The sequence below is a fragment of the Babylonia areolata genome, chromosome 6 (assembly GCF_041734735.1).
Source record: "Babylonia areolata isolate BAREFJ2019XMU chromosome 6, ASM4173473v1, whole genome shotgun sequence".
NCBI classification, from domain to species: domain Eukaryota; kingdom Metazoa; phylum Mollusca; class Gastropoda; order Neogastropoda; family Buccinidae; genus Babylonia; species Babylonia areolata.
In genome coordinates, this window is record NC_134881.1 from 47126132 (window position 1) to 47152458 (window position 26327).

The following is a 26327-nucleotide window of genomic DNA, read 5'->3' on the forward strand; positions in this document are numbered from 1 at the left end:
TGACTTGACTTGCGCTCTGTTGAAACACACTTTGATACACAGTGTTTGCACACACACACACACACACACACACACACACACACACACACACACACACACACACACACACACACACACACACACACACACACACACACACACACACACACACACACACACACACACATTCTGAATAAATGCAAATTTTTAAGTGGTAATCTAGCATTTTTCAAGTTTGATGTTTTTTCCCCAATTAATTTTGGGCTGAAAATAATCTTTCACTTGTCTTGGTGATTTTATTTAAGAACAGTTGTTGATGTTCTTCATTTTGTTTATCATTACTTTTGGGGAACTTTTTTGGCAAGTTTTTTTTTTAGGCTTTTTAGGTGTATTATTTTATATTTATATAGTTTTTTTGTTGTTGTTTTAGCTCGTGTATACTAGCGTTTGTACAGGTCTGGCTTTTCTCTTCGATGGTTAATGCATGATCGGCTAATGACATTGTCAGGCTCCGAGTTTGAATTGACCACAGAGTGTTACATACATTGCATGATTGGTTGACCTCAAGGCTTCAGTCCTCACTGCGTGGAAAAAATGACATCAGAATGTTGACTACATGCGTTATCGCATGGATCCACAAAGGCAAAGTGGGTCGATTAATTCATGCTAATCACTCTAATTTGTAGTCTACACACACACACACACACACACACACACACACACACACACACACACACACACACACACACACACACACACACACACACAAACAAACAAACACACACACACACACACACACAAAGTGAACCGCTTTTTGACAAGTATTTTCTCAGTGATAGAGAGCGAATTCATTGAAAATTTTCACACAGTATCCTTAGGGTACCATTAACAAGTCTGCAAAATATCTAAAAGTCCGGACGCAAATTTTGCGAGTAATGTCAAATTCAAAACAGCATGTCAAAAAATCCACTATCTGAGGAAAACTCACTTATTTCAGTTTATGCTCAATGTGGCCTCCATCTTCCTCCACGACTAAACGAAGCCGTTTCTTCCAAGCAGAAATGCTTTTACGTATTTCTTCCACCGATAACTTCTCCCATGACATAATTAGCTTGTCCTTTAACGCCTACTCGGTCAATTTGTCTCTCACTCTCTGGTAAACTTTCTCCTTCAGAGAGTCCCATATGGCATAATCCATTGGGTTACAGTCAGGACTTTGAGTAAGCCATTCATCCTTCTTGATGAATTCTGTTGTAGCCTCCTCCAGATGGGCCTGGGTTACCCTACTTGTGTGTGAAGGAGCCCCATCTTGCTGAAACACGTAATTGTTTCTAGGATAAAGACGCCTACAATCCGGGAGAAGATTGTCATCCAGTAACTGAATGTAGCTTTCACTATTAACCTAGGATCTATCAGTGTCAATAAAATTAATGTTTGTTTTTTCCTTTCCAGGATACTCCAGCTGGAACCATTATCTTTTTTGAAAATCTAGAAGTCTCATGATGGAGGCGAGATGGCTGACTTTCTCGTTTCCGTTTCCCATAAACGTGATCGTTTTGGCGATTTTTAGCTATCTGTAACGTAAAGTCTTTCTCGTCTGTGAAAATGATCCTTTTCACATCAATGGCCGAATGGCAGTCATTCAAGTTACGGCAGCGAGTTTTTCTTTTCCCTCTAACATTTTAGTCACTTCTTGATACCCGTATCCTCTTGAAGGGCTTCAGCTCCAGTTCTTTCACCATTCTTTACACAGAAGACTTGCTCACTTGTAAATCGCTTGCAACGTCTCTAAGAGATTTGTGGGTCCCTGGATTCTCCTCCTGGGATTGAATCAGTTCCTCAACACGGTCCTTGTTCTCTTCCGAACATGCAGTCTTGGGTCTCCCACTGCCAGTTTTACGTGCTACTGACCCTGTGCTGTAGTGCTTTTTTTTAGCAATAAGTCTATTTGCAATGACATGACTCCACTCCTTGCCTGGAAATTACTTTACGATCCTTCTTCCACCCCAGTCTTTCTCCTTGAAACAGTTTTCAATGGTAACCTTATCACTTTCACTCAAAGGCATGGTTGATCCTTCCAAACTGAAACTTTGGACAGAACTGATTTTGGATACAGACGACAATAAAAAACAAAAACAAAAACAATAGACTTGACACCCAGACAGGCTATTTTTTAGACTGACACAAATTGACAGATGCCAACACCTGACAGCTGGCATGAACATGATGGTCACATTGCACAGCTCTGATATTGGATTTTTGACTTGCTGTTTTGAATTTGACAATACTCGCATAATTTGCACAAAAACAATAGACTTGACACCCAGACAGGCTATTTTTAGATTGACACAAATTGACAGATGCCAACACCTGACAGCTGGCATGAACATGATGAAGGTCACATTGCACAGCTCTGATATTTATTTTTGACATGCTGTTTTGAATTTGACAATACTCGCATAATTTGCGTCCGAACTTTTAGATAATTTGTAGACTTGTTGATAATACCCGAAGGTTACTGTGTAATAATTTTCGATGAATGCGGTTTCTTTATCATTGAGAAAATACTTGTCAAAAAGCGGTTCACTTTTCTTTGGGACACCCGATACAAACACATACTTGCTGAGCCCTGCATCTGAGCATTGCTTTGGCATCACAATTTGCCTAATTAAAGTGGTTGTCATGGTCCTAGATATACACTAACCACAAACAAAGGGAATTAACTTCAACAGTATTTCTGGATGCATCCACATGTAACTTGGAAGGAAAAACATTTCTGCGGTTTTTCTGCATCAGTATGGCATGGAAGCTTGCCAAGGCTGTAAACTTCCCAGGGTTGAATGGGTTAATGGGAGGCTAACCTGTGCAGGGAATTCATCAGCTTTACTAATAGTGTAATGTGAATTGGCAGGGTGCATTGACAGTGATGGTAGAGAGCGGAGAGAGGGGGAGAGATGGAGTGATGAGCCTTGCTCTACTTGTGCCTGTCAGGTATGTATACTTCTGTGGTGCCCTTTGACAGGTAAATCAGCTGTGTACAGAAACTGTTGGTGAGAGGGATGGGTTGATGTGGAGGAGGGTCCAAGGTAACAGCACCGACACCTGGGGCATCATGTGCAGAGCTGACAGGAAGAAAAATCTTCATGACATTGGCCTTTTTGATTTAAAATGACATTGGTCATGGGAGGAGAAGGGAGAGGAGAGTTTCTGTCAATGTTTGTGTTGATAGGTTTCAAAACTCACTATTTATACAAGAGACAAATACTGGTATTATGACATTACATTATGTCAGTGGAAGAAAGAATGGCACAGGGTGTCAAGTACACAAATCTTGGTTATGTTGTAATGGGTGGTTTTTACATTTGTACAGACAGAAAAAAATAACAAGTACAGAAATCTTGGTCATGTTGTAATGGGTATCTTAGACATTTGAACAGGCAGAAAAAACTAACAAATGAAGTACAGAAATCTTTGTTATGTTGTAATGGGTATCTTTTACATTTATACAGGCAGAAAAACAACAACCATAGGTACCCAAGCTTCTGTTGTTAAACGAAAGAGTACATGCAACATTTCTGTTTCACTTTCTGTTGTTAAATGAAAGAGTATGTAGCCAAGTGCTCAGCTGGCTACTAACCGTAGTCAGCTCACAACACATGCCGAAAAGCGGACGACAGTTTCACTGCAATGACGGTGTCCAACCATTGCCATGCTGAGGTAACTCTGTGGCATAACACTTTTCAGATTCGAATTTGAACTGAAAGCTGTTGAGCGTCCGCCTGTCACTTTCCAAGGTACCGCTGTCAAGCTACCGCTGTCAAGTGTGTCGCAAACACAGTCAGCTGCCTAATATTCTACTGCATTGTCTTCTCCTCTTCTTCTTATCTTCTCTTAATATTGTAATAAAACAATAGAAAAACCCTTTTGTGACTGGCCTGCTATATGCCCCTGGCCAGCGCACGGATCTTTGCTATCTTTTTACCTTCATACTCTTGTAATTCAGTAAATCAGTAATTCTTTTGTACCATCGCCTTTATTTTATTATTACTATTATTTTATTTTTATTTGTTTATTTATTTCTTTATATTTTGCTGCCCCATCATCTGCACCGTTTCAGTGGCATTACTCCCACGCCGCTCATTTAGATTCCCCCACACACGGCCACACCCGAGTTTGTCCGTCACAGTTCCAGCATCGGCAGTCCGCAGGGAACCATCGTTGTTAGGTCGCCAGGAGGCCACACACCAGAGGAGACCCTGCACTGCTGCTGAGTCACTTCGGTGGTGTTCAGTGGTGCCTGTTCTGATTCAACGTACTTTGGACACCACCTACTAAGCCCCCTACTAACGACAATAATGGCTTAGTCGCGGAGCCAGACTGAGTGAGCGTCCCTTCCAGAGTGGAGACCACCACCACGTCCCTCAAACAACAGCCACCCATGAATCTGCCGACACTGAAGACATTGACAGGACTCACCCCAAGCACGGAAGTGGAGGAGTATCGAAACTGAGGTCACCATGAGAGCAGGGCATGAAAGGCTACAGACTTTGAGACTGTTTTGTTTGTATTGATGATGATGAAGGAGGAGGATGACGATGACGATGACGATGTTGCTATGGAGGTCGATTTTGGTTTGGGACTGCGTGACAAGGCTGTACTCTATGCTTCCTGTCATAATGATATCCCGGCGTTAACCAGGCCCGAGAGATACAGACACTTGCAGTGTTGGTCAGGTAATTAGAGAAACACACCCAAAGACGCATCCTTGAAGTGGATGGCACTCAACTGTGTTGTCCCAGTCTCCCCATTTAAGCCCACAGCACACTTAACTCTGGGTAGGAGCCGGCCACGGACCGAAAAACCCACCTCCGCTGGGATTCGAACCCGCGTCCTCCCAGCCGTCAGTCCGCGACGCTAACCACTTCGCCACGGCGGCTGGTACCATCGCCTTCATAATAAACCACTCGGGTAAACACATGACTACAAAAGTGGCGTCGTCGACAGGATATTGATCCAACAGGATGGATCCATCCCAGGATAGATCTAATCCTCAAAATTCATTGCTTTTAATGTTTGAATTCTTTAATCATTTTATCAAATCAAAAGTCGTAAGTAAACTCCCCTCATCACTTGTATTTCTCCATTACAAGTATATGCAATATTTCTGTTCCAAGCACCATAATTTGATTTGATCTCTGTTTTACCTGGTTTTGAAAATGGGCCAGTACTTCGGTAAGAAGTGCATGAGAAAGTGACGGTTTGTGCTCGTGTTGATGGACAGGCGGGGATGGTGATGTGTCGGGACATCCAGTGTGACGTTCCAAACTGTGCCTACCCCGTCCAACTGCCTGACCAGTGCTGCCCGTCTTGCCAGGGTGAGGGGCTCTCACACACACTTCCTGCATGTGTGCTGCAGTAGTAATAATTCTGATGATAATGATAATTTCAGTGATGATGATAATAATAATGATGATGGTGGGTAATGGGTTGAGATTTTTCAGATCTCCCAGGTCAATAGATGTGTAGACCTGCAGGTGCCTGAACCCCCAATATGTGTATACGCATGCAGAAGATCAAATATGCTTTTTGAAGATCCTGTAATCCATGTTGGCTTTCGGTGGGTTAGTGAAACAAGAACATACCCGGCATGCATCACCCTGAAAATGTAAAATGACTGCATACTTGGGAGGGGTAACAAAAGGTCTATCACGTAATAAAGCCCGCTTGTGTGTACTAGTGAATGTGGGAGTCACAGCCCACAAATGTAGAAGAAGAAATGTGTGACTAATGAGAGTCTCTGTGATCACCGTGATATATTATCCATATCTTTTCCTTCAGTCATAGATAAGAGTTGTTCACATACTCCTGTCAGCCAGTGAAATCACTTGAAAAACCACCCTCCTCCATGACGTAGGGCGCTGTCCTTGACAAAATGAAATGTATTTAAACCACTTTCCTTTTCCTGAATCCCTCACACAGGTTGTAATTACTTGAATGAATAAAATGTGTTTAAACCAACTTTCTTCTCCCTCCTCTCTCTCACACAGGGTGCGACTACAATGGGCAGATCGTGCCGTCCGGTCAGCCAGTGAGCAGCCCCGAAAATCCATGTGGACGGTGCGTGTGTCGGCGTGGCAACGTGGAGTGCACGGCGATGACCTGTCCTGACCTGGGCAACTGCCGCAGCCCCACGGTTCTGGAGGGTGACTGTTGCCCCGTGTGTCAGGACTGCGGGCAGTATGGGGCCGGGGATGTCTGGCACCCCTCCCCCTGTCAGCGATGCACCTGTCAGGTGGGTACACCCCAGTCATCCCTCTGTTTCTGTTTCAGTTTCTCAAGGAGGTGTCACTGCATTCGGACAAATGCATGTATGATTCACCATATCTGCTGGGCAGATGCCTCACCAACAGCATAACTCAGTGCGCTTTAGTCAGGCCTTGATGCATGCAGATACATTTGTGTACCTTTCAGAGTTGGTTTATTCAACAGAATTGAATGTTTGTGAATCTATGGGATTGGTGTATTCTACAGAATTGAATGTTTGTGAATCTATGGGATTGGATTTTTTTTCTACAAAATTTTGACAGAGGACAACAGTCGCGTTGCTTTGCGTTCTTTTTCAGTGCGCCAAGTGTGCGCTACACATGGGAACTTGCTTTATCGTCTCATCTGAATGATTAGGCTCTCAGTTTGATTTTCCAGTCCAACCTGGGAGAAAGGGCGATAGTGGGATTTAAACCCAAGCACCCATGACTTGGCATGTCAGAGGTTGACATAAGCTTACAACTGGGCCAACAGCAACAGTGAGAGCTGCAACTGGAATTATTTAAAGCTTTGTCTTTTGCGAAGGACTATGACTCTCAAACTAGGAGACAAGATTTCACTGGCTCTTAATGCTGCAGCCTTGGGTGCAAGTTGGTCTTTGGGGACTATCCCAACACCAACTGCCCTAAAGTCCTCTTGGCTGAGAGAGTTGGGATGTAACTTGGGCAGGACACTCTTTACTGTAATCAAATTCAAGCCCAGATAATCGGGACAGCAGTTGCCTCCTCTACTGATAAGATAAGATAAGATAAGATAAGAATAACTTTATTATCTCCAACTGGAGAAATTTGGTCAGGTGCATTATCACAACATAGACAAGTAAACAACATGGGGACCATAACTGTAAAAGCCAACAACAGCCCCAACAAATATTACGAAGATACAAATGTAAAAAATATCACATACATCGTTTCATACATACATCCACACACTGCAGGTAATAACTAGTATTCTTAATGTAAAAACAGAAAGAATTAAGAAACATTATTTGAATATAATTATAAACATAGCCTACTATACTGCACATTGATTATAATAGACAGATAAGATAAGAATAAAGATGAATTGCGGAAAACCACAACCAGATAATCAGCACACACCCGCACCGCACCCCCCCCCCACCCCACACATGCGGATAACTTGATTAAACAAGAGTAATAAACATATGTTCTCAAATAAAAGCATTTCACATATTCGCTTTTAAAAACATTGCAATTAATTATTACATCGTAATTATTAAACAGAAATATATTTAGAATATGGACGTTAGCATTAGACATATTCATTGTACATTCATCCTGCATATTGCACATTATTCTTCCTACATATTGCACATTCATTATAACCAATTGTCACGTTTTAAGCTCAGTAAACACACACACACACACACACACACACACACACACACACACACACACACACACACACACACACACACCACAACTAGAACAAGGTACAGCCTATCATGCACGGACTTTCACACGTCTCACATGAGAGTGCGCGCGCGCACACACACACACACACACAGTTCTCAAGAATTTAAAAGGTGGATTGAACGTGGAATAAAAGTCTTCAGAGCTCTGGATTTCAACTTAAAAGTTCTGTAGCGTCGTCCTGTTGTGATGGTCATAGTCGGACACAACTGAATATCACACATACCACCAGTAGGATGTGAGTGGAAAAATTTTCTTTTTCCTGGTTCAGATAGAAATCTGTCCAAGAAAATTATTGCAAATAAAATTTCGTGTGCATGTTTCATATATTTTATTTTGGTCTGCATGTATGTGAATAAATGCCATGTTGTATTTATGAGTCTTGGAATTCAGTCAGTTGATAGCATCTGACAGCAATGTTGTGGTCCTGTGTTGTATTTTCAGTTTTTATTTATTCATTTATTTATTTATCTATCTTTAATTTATTTATTCATTAATTCGATAACTTATCCATTTATTTGTCTAGGCATCCTTGTTTACTAGTGGGACTTCTAAAAGTAAGGCAGTTTTCATGACATCCTCACCCCCCACACCCACTGTGGTCACAGTTCATGTGGTTGTGTGACTGAGCCACCAACGCATTAAGCTGCATTAATTCCATTGCCACTTTCAGTTTTGGAAGTGCTGTTTATTGCTGTTTGAACACCAAGTGTTCAAATCGTTGTCTAAAGAAGGCATAGTCTGTTGCAAATGTTGAGATTAAGTAAACAAGAACTATTCATACTAGTGTGAGGAATTTTTTGATGCAACAGTATATAGATTGACCGGTTTGATTTGCCCTGAATGTTGTGTGTATATGTGTGTGTGTGAGTGCGTGTGTGTGTGTGTGTGTGTTTCAGCTTGGAGTGACTTGGTGTCAGAGGGTGCTATAGCCCTGCTTGTGATTGATTGATTGACATGGATAATTTTTAGCGCATATTTTCAGTCATTTACACAACAGGCTGCCTACCTGGATAGAGACTGAGACCTGCCTTTGGCGCTTGTCGTGCGTTTCCTGTTTCATTCAGTCAGGCTTCACACACACACACACACACACACACACACACACACACACACACACACACACACACACACGCACACACACACACACACACACACACACGCACACACACACACACGCACACACACACACACGCACACACACACACACACACACGCACACACACACACACACACACACGCACTCACACACACACACACGCACACACACACACACACACACACACGCACACACACACACACACACACACACACACACACACACACACACACACGCACACACACACACACGCACACACACACACACACACACACACACACACGTACACTATTTCTTGTCGTGATGTATGTTGTGTGTGTATGTTTCAGCGAGGAGAGACACAGTGTCAGAGGGTGCGGTGTCCCCCAGCAAACTGTGATCATCCTTACACCCCTCATGGTCACTGCTGTCCTGTCTGTCAAGGTCAGCACTGTGCCTGTGTGTGTGTGTGTGTGTACATGTATATGTGTGTGTGTACATGTATGTGTGTACGTGTGTGTGTGTGTGTGTGTGTGTGTGTGTGTGTGTGTGTGCATGCATGCATGTGTTTATGTGTGTGCATGTATGTGTGTATGTGTGTGTGTGTGTGTGTGTGTGTGTGTGTGTGTGTGTGTACATGTATATGTGTGTGTGTACATGTATGTGTGTACGTGTGTGTGTGTGTGTGTGCATGTGTGTATGTGTGTGTGTGTGTGTGTGTATTTTTCTGTTGATACTGTGAGGCAGATTTATGATTGTATTGTATTGTTTTGTATTGTACTATTAGTTTTGTCAGATTTCTCTGAGTGAAATTGGGGCTGCTGTCTCCAGGGAGGGAGTGTAGCTACAGTGCAGCCCCACCTTGTTTTCTGTCTGCAAGTGTATTGGTTTTTCTCCCAAAGTGGATTTTTAAAGAAAAAAATTAGAACTTGCCATGGACAACCCTTATTTGGTGTTTTTTAATATTTTTTTTATTATTTATTTTTGTTACGTGTTTTATGTGCGCTAAATGCATGCTGCACACGGGACCTTGATTTATCATTTCATCAGAATGTTCTGGGTTTTTTTTGTGTGTGTACATTGGTGTAATTTGAAATGGGGTATGTTGTATAGAATGTGTAGTGTGCATAAGTATGTGTGTGTGTGTGTTACAGAGAGAGAAAGTGAAAAAGTGTGTGTGTATGTTTTACAGGTGTAGAGAGAGTGTGACAGAGAGAGATGCATTTTTCAAGTTATTGAGCTGTGTTTATAAACCTATGACTGTCTCTGAGGGCAAAACTAAATCATCAGCCACTAATAAGATGAACAACAGAGTGAGAGAGAGAGAGAGAGGGGGGGAGGAAGAGAAGAGAGAGAGAGAGACAGACTGAGATAAGTCATTTTGCTTGTCCATGTATGGCTGTTTCAGAGCATTTCTGCACACACCACAGAGCCGCTTTACTCTTGTTCCTTTTCTTCCTTTATTTCCTTTATTGTTTTATTTTTTATATACCCTTCTGTGTTTCCAGTTGCTTTCTGTTCCCTTCTCTTCCCATCTCATGCAGCCTTCTGGGACCTTTCCTGTCTCCAGAGTGTTTTTATCAGGGGGAGGTGTACAAGGATGGGGCCCAGTTTAAGCCTGATGCCTGCACCACATGTAACTGTGAGCGAGGAACGGTCAGGTGTGCCATCAGGGACTGTGCCCCGGCCAGGTGTGAGAACCCCGTCACCCCACCCAGGGCCTGCTGTCCTGTCTGCGACTTGGGTCAGGGTTCAGTTCTTGTATGGTGCTGTTGGAGTGCTTGTTGGTGGGGATGTGTCCTGTGTGCTCTGACACACACTGTCTGTATCTCTGTTTCTCTCTTCCTTTTTTTACAAATGCAAGATACATTAGAATGTAGGTGAGCATTGGTATACTTCAGTGCACACGCGCGCCTACACACACACACACACACACACACACACACACACACACACACACACACACACACACACACACACACACACATGCACGCACATGAACTTGCATTCATACATACACAAATTGTGTCTGTTTGCGAAATTTATGTTTGTCACACGTATTGATTTTGCTTGTGATTGGCAGTGAAATGTTATTCGAAAGAATGCACCAAACTGGCTGATATGCAAATTGTTTTATTCAAAAAGAATATAAAAAATATAATAGCCTTTTAATCTGTTCAATTACTTTGTAGCTAGGAGGAGTGCATTTATCAGAATCGAAAAGGTTACAGAATGCTGTTTTGTATGCTGTTGTTGTTGGTGTTTTTTTTTATCACTAATTCATGTGTATTAACTCATTCAGCCCTGCGCCAGAGCAGTGCTCTGGTGTCAAACTTTGTTTCCATAAAACATGGTCTTACATATGCATAAACTGCAAGCAGAAGGAGCTGACCTCTGCAGTATTTTCAGCTGTGTCCCCACCATCAGTGTGGAGGGGAAAACCAGTTGATTTCAGTATATTTCCTTTGTTGTTTTCCCATCAGTATGTCAGGGAATCCTTCTGAGGCTGTAACCTGCCTGGGGTGCAATGGGTTAAATGATGCTGTACGTATTATTCTAACTGTGTAAATAAGGAAGGTAAATCCCATGTTCTTCTCCTTGCCTGTTTTTTTGTTAATTGTTTTATATCATTTTATGATTGTATATAAATGTGGGGTAAGCTCTCAAGGCCTAACCAGTGCATTGGGTTTATGTGAAAGTCAGGATTTGCTCCTTTTTTTATATATCAGATGTGGTGCAGTGTGCATGGATCGGCCCATGTGCTTTGACAGCTAGGAGCTGAAAGTGAAAGTTGTGTATTGTGCTTTAACACCTCCTTGAAACTGAGTGTGAAAGTTGTGTGTCGTGCAGACTGTGACTATGAGGGGGTGATGTACCCCCATGGCGGTGACTTCACCCCCTCCTACAACCCCTGTCTGAACTGTACCTGCAACAACTCCATCGTCCGCTGTCGTCCTGTCCACTGCCCACCTGCAGCGCACCTGGCCTGCTCACGGCCGCTCAAACTGCCCGGCCAGTGCTGTGCCACTGTCTGTCCTAGTGAGTACTGTGCTGTGCCACTGTCTGTCCTAGTGAGTACTGTGCTGATGGCCACTGTCTGTCCTAGTGAGTACTGTGCTGATGGCCATTGTCTGTCCTAGTGAGTACTGTGCTGATGGCCACTGTCTGTCCTAGTGAGTACTGTGCTGTGCCACTGTCTGTCCTAGTGAGTACTGTGCTGATGGCCACTGTCTGTCCTAGTGAGTACTGTGCTGATGGCCACTGTCTGTCCTAGTGAGTACTGTGCTGATGGCCACTGTCTGTCCTAGTGAGTACTGTGCTGATGGCCACTGTCTGTCCTAGTGAGTACTGTGCTGATGGTCACTGTCTGTCCTAGTGAGTACTGTGCTGATGGCCACTGTCTGTCCTAGTGAGTACTGTGCTGATGGCCACTGTCTGTCCTAGTGAGTACTGTGCTGATGGCCACTGTCTGTCCTAGTGAGTACTGTGCTGATGGCCACTGTCTGTCCTAGTGAGTACTGTGCTGATGGCCACTGTCTGTCCTAGTGAGTACTGTGCTGTGCCACTGTCTGTCCTAGTGAGTACTGTGCTGTGCCACTGTCTGTCCTAGTGAGTACTGTGCTGATGGCCACTGTCTGTCCTAGTGAGTACTGTGCTGATGGCCACTGTCTGTCCTAGTGAGTACTGTGCTGATGGCCATTGTCTGCCCTAGTGAGTACTGTGCTGTGCCACTGTCTGTCCTAGTGAGTACTGTGCTGATGGCCATAGTCTGTCCTAGTGAGTACTGTGCTGATGGCCACTGTCTGTCCTGGTGAGTACTGTGCTGATGGCCACTGTCTGTCCTGGTGAGTACTGTGCTGATGGCCATTGTCTGTCCTGGTGAGTACTGTGCTGATGGTCACTGTCTGTCCTAGTGAGTACTGTGCTGATGGCCACTGTCTGTCCTAGTGAGTACTGTGCTGATGGCCACTGTCTGTCCTAGTGAGTACTGTGCTGATGGCCACTGTCTGTCCATTGTGAGTACTGTGCTGATGGTCACTGTCTGTCCTAGTGAGTACTGTGCTGTGCCACTGTCTGTCCTAGTGAGTACTGTGCTGATGGCCACTGTCTGTCCTGGTGAGTACTGTGCTGATGGCCATAGTCTGTCCTAGTGAGTACTGTGCTGATGGCCACTGTCTGTCCTAGTGAGTACTGTGCTGATGGCCACTGTCTGTCCTAGTGAGTACTGTGCTGATTGCCACTGTCTGTCCTAGTGAGTACTGTGCTGATGGCCACTGTCTGTCCTAGTGAGTACTGTGCTGATGGCCACTGTCTGTCCTAGTGAGTACTGTGCTGATGGCCACTGTCTGTCCTGGTGAGTACTGTGCTGATGGCCACTGTCTGTCCTGGTGAGTACTGTGCTGATGGCCATTGTCTGTCCTAGTGAGTACTGTGCTGTGCCACTGTCTGTCCTAGTGAGTACTGTGCTGATGGCCACTGTCTGTCCTAGTCAGTACTGTGCTGATGGCCATAGTCTGTCCTAGTGAGTACTGTGCTGATGGCCATAGTCTGTCCTAGTGAGTACTGTGCTGATGGCCATTGTCTGTCCTAGTCAGTACTGTGCTGATGGCCACTGTCTGTCCTAGTGAGTACTGTGCTGATGGCCACTGTCTGTCCTAGTGAGTACTGTGCTGATGGCCATTGTCTGTCCTAGTCAGTACTGTGCTGTGCCACTGTCTGTCCTAGTGAGTACTGTGCTGATGGCCACTGTCTGTCCTGGTGAGTACTGTGCTGATGGCTATTGTCTGTCCTAGTGAGTACTGTGCTGATGGCCACTGTCTGTCCTAGTGAGTACTGTGCTGATGGCCACTGTCTGTCCTAGTGAGTACTGTGCTGTGCCACTGTCTGTCCTAGTGAGTACTGTGCTGATGGCCACTATCTGTCCTGGTGAGTACTGTGCTGATGGCCACTATCTGTCCTAGTGAGTACTATGCTGATGGCCACTGTCTGTCCTGGTGAGTACTGTGCTGATGGCTATTGTCTGTCCTAGTGAGTACTGTGCTGATGGCCATTGTCTGTCCTAGTGAGTACTGTGCTGATGGTCACTGTCTGCCCTAGTGAGTACTGTGCTGATGGCCACTGTCTGTCCTAGTGAGTACTGTGCTGATGGCCATAGTCTGTCCTAGTGAGTACTGTGCTGTGCCACTGTCTGTCCTAGTGAGTACTGTGCTGATGGCCATAGTCTGTCCTAGTGAGTACTGTGCTGATGGCCACTGTCTGTCCTAGTGAGTACTGTGCTGATGGCCACTGTCTGTCCTGGTGAGTACTGTGCTGATGGTCACTGTCTGTCCTGGTGAGTACTGTGCTGATGGCCACTGTCTGTCCTAGTGAGTACTGTGCTGATGGCCATAGTCTGTCCTAGTGAGTACTGTGCTGATGGCCATAGTCTGTCCTAGTGAGTACTGTGCTGATGGCCACTGTCTGTCCTAGTGAGTACTGTGCTGATGGCCACTGTCTGTCCTAGTGAGTACTGTGCTGATGGCTATTGTCTGTCCTAGTGAGTACTGTGCTGATGGCTATTGTCTGTCCTAGTGAGTACTGTGCTGATGGCCACTGTCTGTCCTGGTGAGTACTGTGCTGATGGCCACTGTCTGTCCTAGTGAGTACTGTGCTGATGGCTACTGTCTGTCCTAGTGAGTACTGTGCTGATGGCTATTGTCTGTCCTAGTGAGTACTGTGCTGATGGTCACTGTCTGTCCTGGTGAGTACTGTGTTGATGGCCACTGTCTGTCCTAGTGAGTACTGTGCTGATGGCTACTGTCTGTCCTAGTGAGTACTGTGCTGATGGCTATTGTCTGTCCTAGTGAGTACTGTGCTGACGGCCACTGTCTGTCCTGGTGAGTACTGTGCTGATGGCCACTATCTGTCCTAGTCAGTACTGTGCTGATGGCCACTGTCTGTCCTGGTGAGTACTGTGCTGATGGCCATAGTCTGTCCTAGTGAGTACTGTGCTGTGCCACTGTCTGTCCTAGTGAGTACTGTGCTGATGGTCACTGTCTGTCCTAGTGAGTACTGTGCTGATGGCCACTGTCTGTCCTGGTGAGTACTGTGCTGATGGCCATAGTCTGTCCTAGTGAGTACTGTGCTGATGGCCATTGTCTGTCCTAGTGAGTACTGTGCTGATGGCTATTGTCTGTCCTAGTGAGTACTGTGCTGATGGCCATAGTCTGTCCTAGTGAGTACTGTGCTGATGGCCATAGTCTGTCCTAGTGAGTACTGTGCTGATGGCCACTGTCTGGCCTAGTGAGTACTGTGCTGATGGCCACTGTCTGTCCTAGTGAGTACTGTGCTGATGGCCACTGTCTGGCCTAGTGAGTACTGTGCTGATGGCCACTGTCTGGCCTAGTGAGTACTGTGCTGATGGCTATTGTCTGTCCTAGTGAGTACTGTGCTGATGGCCACTGTCTGTCCTAGTGAGTACTGTGCTGATGGTCACTGTCTGTCCTAGTGAGTACTGTGCTGATGGCTATTGTCTGTCCTAGTGAGTACTGTGCTGATGGCCACTGTCTGTCCTAGTGAGTACTGTGCTGATGGCCACTGTCTGGCCTAGTGAGTACTGTGCTGATGGCTATTGTCTGTCCTAGTGAGTACTGTGCTGATGGCCACTGTCTGTCCTAGTGAGTACTGAAGATGGTGGGGATGGTTTGTGTCCAGGGTGATGGCCTAGAGGAGTAATGGCCTAGAGGTAACGCGTCCACCTAGGAAACAAGAAAATCTGAGCGCACTGGTTCGAATCATAGTACAGTCGCCAATATTTTCTCCCTCTCCACTAGACCTTGAGTGGTGGTCTGGACGTTAGTCATTCGGATGAGACAATAAACCGAGGTCTCATGTGCAGCATGCACTTAGCACACGTAACAGAACCCACAGCAACAAAAGGGTTGTCCCTGGCAAAATTCAGTAGAAAAATCCACTTTCATAGGAAAAACAAATAAAACTGCACGCAGGAAAAAAAACAAAAAATGGGTGGCGCTCTTAGTGTAGCGACGCGCTCTCCCTGGGGAGAGCAGCCCGAATTTCACACAGAGAAATCTGTTGTGACAAAAGAAGAGAAATACAAATACAGGGCTGATGTTGAATTTTATGGTTTGTATTGTGTTGTATTGTATTACTCTTTTTGTCACAACAGATTCTCTTTGTGTGGGTTTTGGAGTGTGTGCGTGTGTGTTAGTGGTATTTTGAATGTTCCGCAGTTTTGATATCATTTTTGTATACATGTATGGGCTGTCTTCTATTGTGTATTGTCAGCAGGCTTAGATAAGTAAGATGGATCCTAATCCCCAAGGTGGTAAAAAACTGTTTGTATTGTCCTTGTCTTGAAGAATGTAGTTATGACGGCCGTGAGTACGACGAAGGTCAGACCTGGCTGTCCTCCCAGAACCCCTGTGACCTGTGTGAGTGTCGGGGAGGGGTGGTCAGCTGTCGACGACAGAAAATGTGCACACAGCAGTGCACCCACGGAGTTCCCATGCTGGAGGAATGCTGCCCCGTTTGCACAGGTGGGTACAGAAAGAACGAGAATGGTTCTGTTTATCACCCCAAAAAACGGAGTATGGCTGCCTACGTGGCGGGGTGAAAACGGTTATACTCGTAAAAACCCACTCATTTACATACGAGTGAACATGGGAGTTGCAGCCCACGAATGACGAAGAAGAAGGAATTCTGTTTAGATATGGCTTTTTATTTTACTGTTCTTTTTTCATTTTGAAAAATGTTCATGAAAGAGGGGTCATTTTGTGTTTTGATCCAAGGTATGATGTACCTTCAGTAAACTGAGAGATTATTTGTGTATCATTTCAGTTTCGGTTTCTGAAGGAGGCGTCATTGCATTCGGACAAATCCATATACACTGCACCACATCTGCTTGGCAGATGCCTGACCAGCAGCATAACCCAAAGCTGTATATTTTTGAATCTATCAAGAGTTGATTCCTTCTGCACAATTTTGTCAGAGGACAATCCGTTTGTTGCCGTGGGCTCTTTTTCAGAGCGCCAAGTGTGTACTGCACACGGGACCTCGGTTTATCACCTCATCCGAATGAGTAGACGCTCAGTCTGATTTTCCAGTCAGACACTGATGGGAGAAAGGGCGACAGCAGGAACTGAACCCACACCATCACGAGCTTTGTGTTGGCAGACAGGTGTCTTACCATTCTGCCACCTTCCTCCCAGTGTCTTACCATTCTGCCACCTTCCTCCGAGTGTCTTACCATTCTGCCACCTTCCTCCCAGTGTCTTACCATTCAGCTGCCTTCCTCCGAGTGTCTTACCATTCAGCTACCTTCCTCCGAGTGTCTTACCATTCTGCCACCTTCCTCCGAGTGTCTTACCATTCTGCCACCTTCCTCCCAGTGTCTTACCATTCTGCCACCTTCCTCCCAGTGTCTTACCATTCAGCTGCCTTCCTCCCAGTGTCTTACCATTCAGCTGCCTTCCTTCCTTATTTTTGTAATTTATTTCAAGACAGGATTTACCTTTAGTTATGGAATGTTTGGTCAGTTGAAGGATGTCTGTTGTTGTTTTAATGTAAAGAGATGAAGAATAGGAGAGGAATGATCAAACACTGGAATGTGAGACAGTGTGGGGGATAACGGGCGATGTGTGAGGGTGGGGACTGCACCACTTTCTTTATGTTTTGAGAATTACTTTCCTGAACATCTAGCTTTTTAGATCAATTCCCAACATGTTGTGGGAGAGAGTACCTCTCTAGAATCCTTGAAACCAGAGTCCCACCCCACTATTTTTAACCAAAAAATAATGTTTGGAAATGTATGTTTCCAGACTGCCTGCATGAAGGGCGCATTGTGAAGGAAGGGCGGAAGATCACCATACCTGGCAACACCTGTCAGGAATGTCTGTGTCGTCGTGGCAACCTGCAGTGCCAGGTGCAACCCCCCTGCCAGCGTCTGCCCTGCGCCCTGTCAGATCTTCCGCCGGGCCATTGCTGCCCCGTGTGTGTGGGTGAGGGGATTTGAACTTGTCACTGTGTGTGTGTGTGTAGCTGGTAGATAGTTGGGAGATGATTGAAGGCTGGATGTTGTGGTTGGTTTGTGTGTCAGATGGTGCTGCTTGGATCTGTTTGGGAAAGTATAAGGGGATCAGAAGGGGCCAATGCTGGGGTTTGCATTTGTAAATGGGATATTGATGAAATGGAGGGTTGGTGGAAATATGTAGGTATGTGCATATGCTTGTGTGTGTGTGTTTATGTGTGCTGGCTGTTTGCGCGCGCGCGCGTGTGTGTGTGTGTGTGTAAATTAGTGAGAGAGAGAGAGAGAGAGAGAGTTGCATGCATACACGTAAGAAAGAATGATGAAAATGGAGCGAATAATGTCAGAATATCATATGCGTAGCTCTTTTGTAAATATTGTAAGTGCATGGTAAGGAATGTCAGTTTTGTAATTGCCTGATTTTAAATTCTGTATCTGAAGAGTCTTATTATTTGAGGATTATTTGCACACAGCACAAATAATGGAAAAATTACACATGTACGCTCATATGTGCATGCAACACACTGGCACATGTGCACAAGCACGCACATGTAACACACATACATATACTGACATTGGAAGGCATTCATGAATTTTTATTTTCATTACTGTGAAGTCAGTTAAAGCAGAATAGTTGCGGAATTTCACATATCGAATCAGATGGCAGGTGAAGGAATTTATAAGTAAAAAAAGCTCAGTGATGCCTTCTGTTTTATATGGACATTAAATGTAATATTTTTGTACTAAGTTTTTTTTCCCCTTATTTTATATCATCAAAAGGAGAGTAAAAGAAGTGATACTGAATGCATAATTTACTGGTATTTTTTCAGGTGACAGTGTATGCTTGATTTTTTTCCATTTTTTTCTTGTGATAGGTTATGTATCATTTAACCCTTTCGGCCATATAAGGTCTTCTGCCAGTGTAATCCTCCCAACCTGGCATGTTTTGGCCTGGCTGGATCAACAGGAAGGGGTGCTTCACTTCAGGCACAAATCTATAGCAACCGCTGAACCAGTCGCTACTGAACTTCACATAAAGACTGAAATATAATTTTGACACAAATTGCTGAAGTCTCAAGATGAAGGATTCAAAGGTTTACTTATAACTTAAAATTAAAAACAGAAATATTAAAATATCACCTTCTTATGACGTTGAAGGTTGCGGGTTATCTTCTTGATTGAAATGTCCGCCACTTTGTTTGGACTGGCTGCTAATTCCATTTCTTCACTTTCCCAAGAATTATCGGATGAATTATAAAACAAATCATCATCAGCTGGGTCGAATTCACTGCAAGAGTCCATCATAATTTCATTGAGCACTTACTGTGCAGTAAGCCTTTGACGTTTTACCATATCACTGTGGAAAACCGGATAAAAAAACCCCACACACTAATCGTTCGATTTTTGGAGCGAAACTTCGCATACCAGTTAGGGAAAAAAATTAAGTTGGAGTTACTTCCCTTACCTAGCAGTTTAATGTATAATAATGAGCTGATGAACTGGTTTGAAAAAACGGGTTGCTTCGCCCACCTGTCTGGCGGTGAACGGCAATCAGCGACACACGCCTCTAAGGAATGAGTTAATGCAAAACAAAAAACAAAAAAATCCAAAGAAATGTACTGAAATTTTGACCGGAATTCCTCCCAGTTGATACATAGGGAACACAGCCGGAAATACAGTAGAAATTAATTTCCTGTGTTTGTAGTTTGTGCACATATAGGAACATGTACATCATTTTAACTCCCTCTGGACGATGGCACGCTGTGGCGTTCCTGACGACGGAACACGATAGTGGTTTTAACAATTAGAATTTTTTCTATGTTTTCCTTGTGAGGTAGCATAACAATTGCAGCTACATGGGGCATTGAGAACATGTTAAGGGTCAAATAGAAAGTTTCATCGTGAGATTCCGTAACAACACACTCGCTGGCGAGTGATTGACTTTGGCACCCCACATGACAAGCTAATCTGTATATGTATCGAAAATGGTGTCGCAGGCGATACAAGTGGAAATTTGTTTTTAGCAAAATAGACCATAACAGCAGCTTTTGCTGCTGCTGAAGTGATTGAAATGCTTCATACTGAAGGTTCAGACATCAACGAGGATGATGAAGACGTTTGAATAAAGTATCTGCAGTGAAGAAAGCTACCAGGAAGAAGGTAATGACAGTGACTCAGATTCGGAGGGCAGTGAAGAGGGAGGGAGGTGGGTGTACACGTGACGAGAGGAGAGGGGTCAGTGGGTCAAGTACAGCGAGTTTCATTTTGTTCTTTATGTTTTGTGATTTTTTTCCTAACCATAACAAATGGGCAGTCTGTAGGGAAAAGCAAGGGAGAAAACTCTCCGTCCGTCCCGAGTGAGCTAATGAAACAAATTTTGATGCCGGGGCATTGCTCGGGCTCAGGGATGAGTGAGTTAAATGTATATGTTTCAGGTGATAGTGCATGTATTATGTATATTAGTATGTTTATGCAGCATGTGATGTTATCTTTCAGGCTGTGAGTATCAAGGAAGAGAGTATAAGTATGGAGAGGTGGTGTCACAGACGGAATGTGGCCGCTGTGTGTGCGAAGAGGGTGAGTACAGTTTTCTCTTCAGGTTGTTCACTTTTCTGGATACAGTCTGCATTGTACATGTGTGGCTGGATGGGCGTGTGTATGTATGTTAGTGTGTTTGTGGTGTGTGTTTGTGAGCATTGTGTGTGTGTGTCTGTATGTGCGGGTGGATTTTCATCAGTGCATTGTTACCATTGATTTGCTTAATCTGCACTCCCTCTTTACACCATTCTTGTGTCTGCCTTGGTCTCCCCTGCCAAGCTCACACACATGTTTGTGTGTTATTGAGTATGTAAATCAGCAGTGAGGTAAATGTGTGGGTTTTTTTGTGTATATGTGTGAAATATTGACCATGCATGTGCACACGCACACTCACATACACACACACATGCTTACACATACATCCTCACACACACACACACACACACACACACACACACACACACACACTGCACACACACTTTCACTCTTCAAACTGACCCTCAAAAATTCACAACGTTCCCACTCTCCAGACTCTCCTTTTTTATTCTGCTTTCCCCGCAGGCCAGATCATGTGCACCGACCAGCGAGATCACTGCCCACCCGCTCCCTGTCAGAGCCCCCGCCAGGTGGCAGGTCAGTGCTGCCCCATCTGCGAGGGCTGCGACTACTACGCTCGCTACTACGAGGATGGACAGAGCTTTGTGTCGCCCAGAGATGCCTGTGAGAGGTGTATTTGTCAGGTGAGTGTTGCTTGTGTGCTGCTTGCCTTCTTGTTTCTTCTTGATCGTCAGATGGACACCTCGCGCTGGGACTATACGGCGTAGGGGCGTGTCCCCCCGGGTGGCGGATGGGGGAGCCCTCCCTTTGGGAGTTGCACCAAATGATATGGAATAAGGTGCCGTGGACCCACATAGTCTAGGAGAAGGACAACTCTGATTTCAAACCCGGGCAGATGGAGTCCGTTAGCCTCAGCAGGCAGTCCTTCCAAGAGAAGGAAAACTCCCAAGAGAAAACCCGGCCAACTGTAAACCGTTACCAGAACAGGAGATCACCGAAGACGGCGCCACAGTGGCCTCTCTAAGGGGCGTGATCTAGTCAAAACCGGCTGTGCACGCACTCTACGGCACATGGCTACGCAGACAACGCTAGACCGATGTGGTGTTGTCTTCCTGGACCATGGCCGGGGGGAGACGGTGCCGGGCCCTCAGCCTCAAAGGGCCCTGGGGGACGGTAGCCGATCTTCGCCGGACGTCCGAGTTTGTGGCATCCCTCGGACTTCGACCTTGACTGCGTAGCTGTCGAACGCAAAAGAAAGAAAGAAAGTCAGATGGACACCCCTGTGCGTGCAGTGTTTGTGGTGATGGTTGTGTAGGTGGTGATGGTGGTGGTGATAATGTGTGTTCATTGGTGGGTAAGTGTGTGTGTGTGTGTCTCAGTGTATGTCTTAAAGTACTGATGTGGGTGTTTGCTTTGCTACATGCTTATAACATCTGTAATTAAATGTTACATTTTGGATCAGTAAACAGATTTGTAATGATAACATACAAGCCCGTGAGAGATGCCCATGTGAAAAACATGCATGTATGCACACACACGCATACACGCATTCACACGCCCACACATTCATGCATGCACACACAGTCACACACACACACACAGTGCTGCTGTTTTGTGTTAGGTTTTTCATTTTGATTCTTTGGATAGTACATTTTCAAATCTCACAGTACCTCATAAATTCCAAAATTCAGAAAAGATGGCTTTGAATAATATGTCTTTGTGAATATGTGGGATTTTTTTTTTTAATCTATAATGATATCAAATGCAAGAGTTTGCAAAAAACAAAACATTTTTTAATGTATAAATGAATGCATTTTGTTTATATATTCATGTACTTGTGTACATGAATGCATCATATTAATATATACGCACGTTTTTACCTGTGTATAAGTTATATGAATGCGTTATATTAATATATGCACAAGTTTTTACCTTTGTATACGTATATTTGATTGCGTTATGTTGATGTGTGCACGCTTTTTTAACTTGTGTACATGAATACATCATCTGAATATATACACAAATTTTTACCTGTGTATACATATATATGACTGCGTTATGTTTGTGTGCACAGAAAGGCCAGGTGAGTTGCTCCAGTACAAAGCAGGACTGCCCCACTCCCCCCTGCACCCACCCGGCCAGAGTTCGGGACCAGTGCTGTCCAAGCTGCCAGGACTGCGTGTATCAGCGGCGAAGGGTCAGGAACGGTCAGCGCTTCTCTCCTCCTGGTGGTGACCCCTGCTCGTTCTGTCAGTGTTTGGTAAGTGTCCAGGCTTCAGCATTCCCTCCCCTCCACACCCCCACCGCCCTCCCTCCCTCTGCCTTATAGAAAATGGAACAGAGGTAAAAGGAAAGGAAAAAAAAAGAAAAAAAGAAATGCGTGGTGTTGTTGTTAAAAAGTCCATGGAGCAGTTTGTAATTTTTTTTATAATGTTTTTTGATTATTTTTTAATGTTTGTTTGGTTTTTTGTTTGAATTGATAGCTATTTACTTTACTTTCAAACCTGTGATCGTTTTTACATTTTTTCATTATTATATTTCTGTGTGAGAGAGAGGTGTGAGACTGCTTGCAGATGTGGTGTAGCGTATATGGATTTGTCCAATCACTGTGATGCCTCCTTGAGCTACTGATACTGATACTGTGTGAGAGAGTAAGAGAGACTACCAGATATATCTGTGCATTTATATGCTTGGATATTTCCATCCATTTTTGTTTGTTTTTTTCTGGTATTCTGGTGGCACTGCGAACAAACCAACAAATACTGGGAAAAATAAAGCACCAGCGTAAAATCTACAGTACTTAATCATTGAATCATTGCTCTGACATCCTTGCTTGCACAAAAGTGTGTCATGACAAGTCACTGGTAACATCAGCGTTTTTGACTTTTTATATTCATTATCAGTTCTCTTTATTAATGACTTCTCTTATATGAATTTCATTAAGTGATGTTCTTTTATTGTATTTCTATTTCAGATATTCCTTTGATTTTGCCCTCTGTCTAGTCTGTTCCTGATTTTGCCCTCTGTCTAGTCTGTTTCCCCCTCCTCACCATTCAGCACACCCCCCTTCCTCTCCTACCTTTTAAATGATAATATCAATATGTGGAAGTTAATACTTTAACAAACTGTCTACACTCACCACTATGTGTGACGGGACATTAACTTGTTCTCCTCCACAGCTCCATGCCTGCTACAACTCCACAGGACCAGCACTGCATGAGACAACTGCAGTAAAAAGTAGAGTGGTTTACTGAAACAGTGAAAATAAATAGAGAATTTTTCTTGTTGTTAATTTAATCAGTTGAAGAAAGCTTCGTTTTCATACTCCCAGAACCAGTGTAAACGGTCCAAATTAGAACGCTAACTGTACCAAGCAAGAATAAACGAAGTTAGAACAGTGTGGTGGTACAAGAGTATTCGCACCTGGTCCACAGGGGGAAGTAATGATGGTACGAGTTACCTCGTGCCTGGAGTAAGAAAGTTCAACAGAATAAGCCCCGTCACCCTTTGTGCAGGACGGGTCAGTGACGTGTGAGAGGTCGGAGTGTCCAGCGGTCAGGTGTCTGTCACCTGTCACACCCCCCGGTCAGTGCTGCCCAGAGTGTCCCCAGGTGTGCATGCTGGACGGACAGGAGTATCGACAGGGTCAGACCTTCTCCCGGCCCGGCGACCAGTGTACCGTCTGTGCCTGTCAGGTACGTGTGTACTTTTGTGTCTGTCAGGTGCATGTGTACTTTTGTGTACTGTTTGTGTCTGCGAGATAAGTATATGCTTTTGTCAGGTACGTTTGCATACCACGAGAGTTACGGCTTTGTAAGTTTTGTAACATGTCTGTGATTGGGGATAAGTTTCATTTTATAATGGAATGTCCCAGTTATGATCAGTTACGAAATAGATATGTTCCTAAAAAATATTTGTCTCCAAAATCGGTTTTTAAATTTTGTAATATGCTCAAAGGAGGCAAAAAAGTAATTTTAACTGTAAGTAAGATGGTTACAATTGCAAATGTTGCCTTGCCACACTTTTGGAGTTAAAAGACATTTGAGTTTTCTCAACTTTTATGTGACATTGATGTGTATTTGGAAATGTTTGTTCTGGGTATGAAAAGATTATTTTGCAGTAATCCTCCATACTCCAATAGGAGTGAAAGGATAATTAAAACTTGAAACTTGTGCTTTCGTGTCTGTGAGGTATATGTGTACTTTGTGTCTGTGAGGTACATGTGTACTTTTGTGTCTGAGAGGTATGTGTATGCTTTTGAGTCTGAGGTACATGTGTGCTTTTGTATGTGTGTGCTTTTATGTCTGTGAGGTGTGTGTGTGTGCTTTTGTGTCTGAGATACATGTGTGCTTTTGTGTCTGTCAGGTCAGGTACGTGTGTGCTTTTGTGTCTGTCAGGTCAGGTACGTGTGTGCTTTTGTGTCTGTCAGGTACGTGTGTACTGTTTGTGTCTGTCAGGTACGTGTGTACTGTTTGTGTCTGTCAGGTACGTGTGTACTGTTTGTGTCTGCAAGGTGCGTGCATGCTTTCATCTGTCTGTGTGTTTTTTGTTGTTGTTGTTGTTTTTTGTTTGTTTGTTTTTTGTATCGGAGAAAAACTTTTCGGGGGTTATCTCCTTACTGGTTTCTCTGTGTATTTTTACATTTTAAAACTGCCTGCTCCCATCTAGTGATCATTTTTCGTTGACGTAATGCCAGAAGATTTGTTTGTGTATGCGTTGCTGTTGTTGAATATTCCTTTGTTATAATGTGATTTTTAAATGGCATTTTATTCATTTTTTTATGATTTCAAATGCTTTTGATTAAGTTCACAGACATCATATTTGTGGTCAATTTCACTACATAATAAAGGAAGATGTGAGTTGAGATGAAACAAATGAATAAGATGAATAAGAAATTAACTCACTCAGTACGGCCAGTCCTCTCTTCTCCTCTACACAGACCCATCGGATGTCCAGTGGATATCTGAATGACCCAACCTTTAGCTTCCGTCGTCAGAATTGTGGTATTTTTTGTCAACATTCACGTCTTCAGTATAAGAGCCTTCCGCTTGCAATATTTTGATGATGGTAATTGGGGTGAAACGCTGTTAACGTCGTCTCTTTCGCCGTTCGTATGGAAAGAGTTAAATGATTAGAGGAGAAGAAATATCAACTGCGTGATGCAGAAATGTTTTGATGCTATAGTCTCAGACTGTTTATATTCTATTTCTCAGTCAAAACTGATCTTTGTGTGAAATTCGGACTTCTCTCCATGGTGAGATTCTGTTGCTGCAGTGCAGTGCCAACTTTTTTTCCTTACTTTTTTTCTGTCTGCAAGTGTATTTGTTTTCCTATCAAAATGGATCTTTCCACAGAATTTTGCTGGGGACAACCCTTTTGTTTCCTTGTTTTCTTTTACATATTTGCTAAGTGCTTGCTGCACAAGGTACCTCAGTTTTTCATCTCATTTTAAAGACTAGCATCTAGACCACCACTCAAGTTTTAATGAAGGGTGAGGACAGACTGGCGAGTTTGGGAATCGATCCCCTGTGCACAGATTCTCCAGCTTCTAGGCGGATGCGTTACTAGGCCATCACTCCACTTCTAGATTTGAGGGCATCTGAACTCATTCAGCCTGGCACACGAGTATTGCTCTGGCATTAAAATCTGTCTCATTAAAAAGATGTTCGTGTTCATACCTGTGCATAAACAGTGAGGAGAGGGAACTGACTTCTACAGTATTTCTGAATGTGTGTACTTGTCATTTGGCAGAGAATCAGTAAATTTTCTGTTTGAAATGATTAGTATGGCATGGAAGCCTGCCATGGCTGTAAACTCCCCAGGATTGAACGGATTGATATCGATGTATAGAACTATTTGCATTTTATTTTTTACTGATGTAACATGTATGTGG

General features: G+C 44.0%; 1 protein-coding gene across 2 annotated transcripts in view; it reads left to right on the forward strand.

Moving 5' to 3' along the window:
- The window catches only part of LOC143283093 (uncharacterized), a 144755-nt gene that overhangs the window by 69255 nt on the left and 49173 nt on the right, over positions 1-26327 (forward strand). For both annotated transcript variants that reach the window (XM_076589166.1, XM_076589167.1), the window contains exons 23-34: positions 2891-2970; positions 5261-5354; positions 6027-6271; positions 9165-9258; positions 10385-10558; positions 11665-11853; positions 16176-16352; positions 17634-17813; positions 20336-20416; positions 20939-21117; positions 22509-22694; positions 23950-24129. In XM_076589166.1, coding sequence (XP_076445281.1) covers positions 2891-2970; positions 5261-5354; positions 6027-6271; positions 9165-9258; positions 10385-10558; positions 11665-11853; positions 16176-16352; positions 17634-17813; positions 20336-20416; positions 20939-21117; positions 22509-22694; positions 23950-24129 — 1859 coding nt within the window. The remainder of the gene's footprint in view (positions 1-2890; positions 2971-5260; positions 5355-6026; positions 6272-9164; positions 9259-10384; positions 10559-11664; positions 11854-16175; positions 16353-17633; positions 17814-20335; positions 20417-20938; positions 21118-22508; positions 22695-23949; positions 24130-26327) is intronic.